The 4,036-nt window shown below is 55.3% G+C and overlaps 1 protein-coding gene across 1 annotated transcript; it reads right to left on the reverse strand.

Moving 5' to 3' along the window:
• Positions 1 to 235: 235 nt before the first annotated feature.
• On the reverse strand, positions 236 to 4,036 carry LOC123399767 (probable inactive purple acid phosphatase 27). Its single transcript, XM_045094151.1, has 10 exons — positions 3,652 to 4,036; positions 2,759 to 2,850; positions 2,566 to 2,632; positions 2,354 to 2,473; positions 2,174 to 2,266; positions 1,945 to 2,074; positions 1,670 to 1,751; positions 1,455 to 1,587; positions 1,113 to 1,318; positions 236 to 1,000 (listed from the first exon to the last, which is right to left on the reverse strand). Exons 1-10 carry the CDS (start codon positions 3,853 to 3,855, stop codon positions 340 to 342), a joined length of 1,788 nt encoding a protein of 595 aa, XP_044950086.1. The 5' UTR covers positions 3,856 to 4,036; the 3' UTR covers positions 236 to 339.

Consider the following 4,036-nt stretch of genomic DNA (forward strand, 5'->3'; position numbering starts at 1 on the left):
ACGTCAGAGTTTTGATGAAGCATCGCGGGGGGTGTTGAAGCTTCATCGGTGCTGCAATGGAGCTCCGTCGAGCGATGTTTGATGCTACCATGGAGCTGCTGCATGGGACTACATGGTAGCTGCTCGACGATTTGTAGCATCCGCATTAATAAAATGGCTGCATGTATCGACCAGATGTATAGGCCAGGTTTATCTTTTTTTTTAACTTGGTATCTTATGTACGTGACTAAACTCCTAGAGAATTTGTTTGCCCTTTATTTAGAAAAGTAGAAGTAGGAGAAATTATGCACGGACGTGTTCATCTCAGTTTATGGGTGAGAAGCCACAGGATACAGCTACTCAGTCCCTGTGCAGGGTGAAGCTGTCGTACACCTTGCCGTCGCTAGAGCGCCTGTACTCAAACTGGAGAGACCTGGCGTCGGACGCCGTGAGCTTGCCGAACCCATAGTCCATCTCCCGGTACACGCTCCAGGGCGGGGCGACGGCGGTGAAGTTGCTCAGGTGGCTGCCGCCGCCCCCGACGACGACGTGAACGGTGCCGCGCCCGTCCGGCACGCACCTCTCCTGGTAGACGGGGCACGTCCGCTCGTACTGGTGGACGTGGCCGTAGAAGGCGACGTCCACCCGGTGGCGCCGCCACAGCCCCTCCAGGCTCCGCCGCGCCATGGGCTCCGCGAAGGCCCCGTCGTAGCCGTAGAAGAAGCCGGAGGAGTAGCCGAGGACACGGTGCGCGATGAAGACCAGCCACGGCTGCCTCGCCCGGTCGACGCTGCCCAGGCAGCGGTCCAGGAACCTGTACTGCTCCGTGCCCTCCCGCCAGTCGTGCTCGCTGTCCGCCACGCAGAACCGGAACATCCCGTAGTCCATGGCGTACCAGTAGTTGTCCCTCTTCTCCGTCGGCGCGTAGTACATGGCCTCGGCCGGCACGCCGCACTCCCCGCCGGAGTCCGTGCCGTTGTACAGCGACCCGCTGTTGGGGAAATCTCGCTCGTGGTTCCCGCTGCAACGTCGATGGATCACAGGTTCCAACTTATTATGAGTGAACAGATTCAGGAAACGCTAGCTCTTCGGGGATTGTTTGTTTGTAAAACGGGATGAATGAACCTGCATACCTTGCGAGCATGTAGGGCACTCGGGATGTGATGGGCTCGACCTGCTGCGTGAACTGATCCCACTGCGACAGATAGCCGTTGGCGTAGGAGATGTCGCCGATGTGGAAGACCATGTCGGTGTTGTCGAGGTCCCTGATGAGCGCGTCGGTGGTGTTGAGTGACGCAGGCTGGTAGTTCTGGTACTCGTTGCTTCCGTCCCTCTCGTCCTATAAACCAGGGCAGCATGTCTAAATTCATAAGGGTCGTCCATTTGGAACACCTAAAATCTGTATGGTCATGTAATAAATCTACACTTCACATACAGAAATCTAGATTGATCTGTATGTGATGTCATATGTTTACCTTTCCCATGTCGCCAAAAATAACGACCCTCTGCAGTGACTTTTGCCCAGGATAAGGAGGTGCTCTGAAGGATTTAGGCTTGCCCCATATAACCTTTCCATCATGGAGCATGTGTCCGATTCTGTAGTAGTATCTGCAAGTGAGAGATTGTATTGTCAGACCAGTATTACTCACAATGGAGACAATTTTCTGTAGGACAGAGGACTGAAATTTACTCTTTCTCTGGCGATAGATTCTTGAGGAAAGCTGTGTGTATGAAGCCTGGATCCCTCCAACCGACACTACGAGCAGGTTCTCCTGGACAGCCAAAAGCAGAGGGAGATGAATCAGGCATAAGAACATTCAGAACCATGGTCATGGATATACAGGTAAACGTCAAACACATACACCCATGGTACATGCCATGGCCTCATATTATGGGTATACATACTGAATGAAACCAGTTCAAACTTCAAACCAGAGTCTAAATTTTTGAAATGCGAAGCCTTACCACAGAGGCTCTCACGACCAAAGGTGACAGTGTCAGCTGGTGCGTGCACGGGAGAGCTCCCTTTCATTCCCCACTGGACGAAGGGATGTGCCTCACTCGTGCCATAGCCACTTGTCCATGTGACAGTCATCTGGCGTTGCATAGCAGAAACCCACGGTTCAGGTAAGTTTCAACAGCGGTCAGCAGATATAGAAACGTAAGCAGCAATTGACATGAAAAAAAAACCCACCTCGTTCCATGTTTTCCCGAGCGCTAGGCGTGGGTAAACCGGGGCTTTCGGGTTGGCGAAGGCGATCCTGTTGGACACCGCGACCAGCGTTGGCTGCATATCGGTTAGATGAAGTCAGTGTGTTCTTGTGGATGATGGTAACCGGATAGAATAGCAGAATGTGGTGTGTTAGTGACTCACGTTTGAGAGTCCACCGGTGAACAGCGCAAGGGAAAAGTCCTGCCGCTGGTTGATCAGCTGGAACCTGAGAGCCCCTTTCCCTGACTTGTTATAAGCTGACGAGTAGTTCGCAAACTGATACTGAAACCAACAAAAAGAAAAGGCGTCCATCCAACTTATATAAAACCCTGAACGATGTGAGGATTGCTCTGCTCAATGTGTGTGGCACGGACCTTTATTGGCGCCGAGCATATCGCAGGGCCAGGGCCCGACCCGTGGGAACCAGGGCATGTGGACGCGCTGCAGGAGAAGAGCAAGAAGTAATCAGATCAGGGACACCACTTGGTCATTCGGACCACGGTTTAAAATCTGAGCATTCTTCAGAGGAGAAACTGTACTAGTACTAGTACTAGTAGTAGTTCATACTTGAAATTGGAAGGGGAGAAGACCCCGATCCAGTCGCCGTCGCTTGCGCGGGGAATTTTGAATTCTACGGTCACCCAAGCCGTATCTTCGCCCTGTCGCCCACAACATCGTGTCAGTTTTTTTCTTTCTTTTTTTGGTTACATGCAGGAGGAAAAAAAAAAAGCAAGGACCAAGCAATACGGCCAGCGGGAATCAGCCCGAGTGATCACGCGTGCATATTCCATGGAATGTACTAACATCAGTTTGACCGGCGGCAGTCGGCACATGGCATGTGGTCACAGTGTGAAGGCTGAGGTGGCCGCACTAGCACGCGTACGTACAGCGCCATCCCCCTCGGTTCATGGGTTGACTTGACTTGGATAATGGACACTGGACACCCATGATCGATCGATCATCCGCTTGGATGTCATGTCGCCACCCACCGCGGGCTTTGGCACTTTGTCCCGAGGCGATTGGCCACGGTGCGTCGTGAGAACGGCCGGCCGCCCGGCCAAGCAAGCAGGACGACTGGCCAAGTGGCCGCTTGTGCGTAGCGTGCGATGTGCTGGGCCAACTGGCCGAGCTAGCATGCATGCCAATGCCAGGGCGCGCGGGAACGAAAGCGACGCGCTTGACTGCGCAGGAACGCCCCAGATAAGCTTGGGAGAGTTGAGCTCTGCCGGCCGGCCGGCCGCGCAGGACGGCGAGGAGTTACGTGCTTGAGCTAGAGCTAAAGCGGCTGCTAACTTACGTACGTACGTACCTACCGGAATGAAAGAAGGTGAGAAAGTGCGGGCATGGAGTGAACCAGTTTGCAGCGGGCTAGGTCCGTGCGCCTGCTGCTACAAGGGATGTAATAAAAGGCGAATGGAAGGAAAGGGGGGTGCAGGAGGAAGGTGGAAGCTGGTACGCACCCGCGAACCGAGGAGGTCGGGCGACGCGCGCACGGCGGCGGACGCGTCCAGGGCGACGCGGGCGCGGTGTATGGAGATCCGCGACAGCGGGTGCGCGCCGTGCCCGTCGGCGCGTCCGGCCCAGCACGCGGCGACGGCGACGGCGAGGGCGAGCAGGAGCAAGGGCAGGCGCGGGGCGCTGCCGCCTCCTCCTCTCCTCCTCATGCCTGTCTGCCTGCCTGCTTGCTTGCTTGATTGCTTGCTCTTCTGTCTGGCAGTCTGGGCATGGGACGGGGGCCGGCTTTGCTTTCTTTTATGGAAGAACACGCTCCGTGCCCTTGGCAGGAGAGAAGGCGACTGCGCGAGAGAGGGGGCGGGTCGACATTGTGTTGACTCTCTGCCCGTC

This window comes from Hordeum vulgare, chromosome 5H (assembly GCF_904849725.1).
Source record: "Hordeum vulgare subsp. vulgare chromosome 5H, MorexV3_pseudomolecules_assembly, whole genome shotgun sequence".
In the NCBI taxonomy this organism is placed as follows: domain Eukaryota; kingdom Viridiplantae; phylum Streptophyta; class Magnoliopsida; order Poales; family Poaceae; genus Hordeum; species Hordeum vulgare.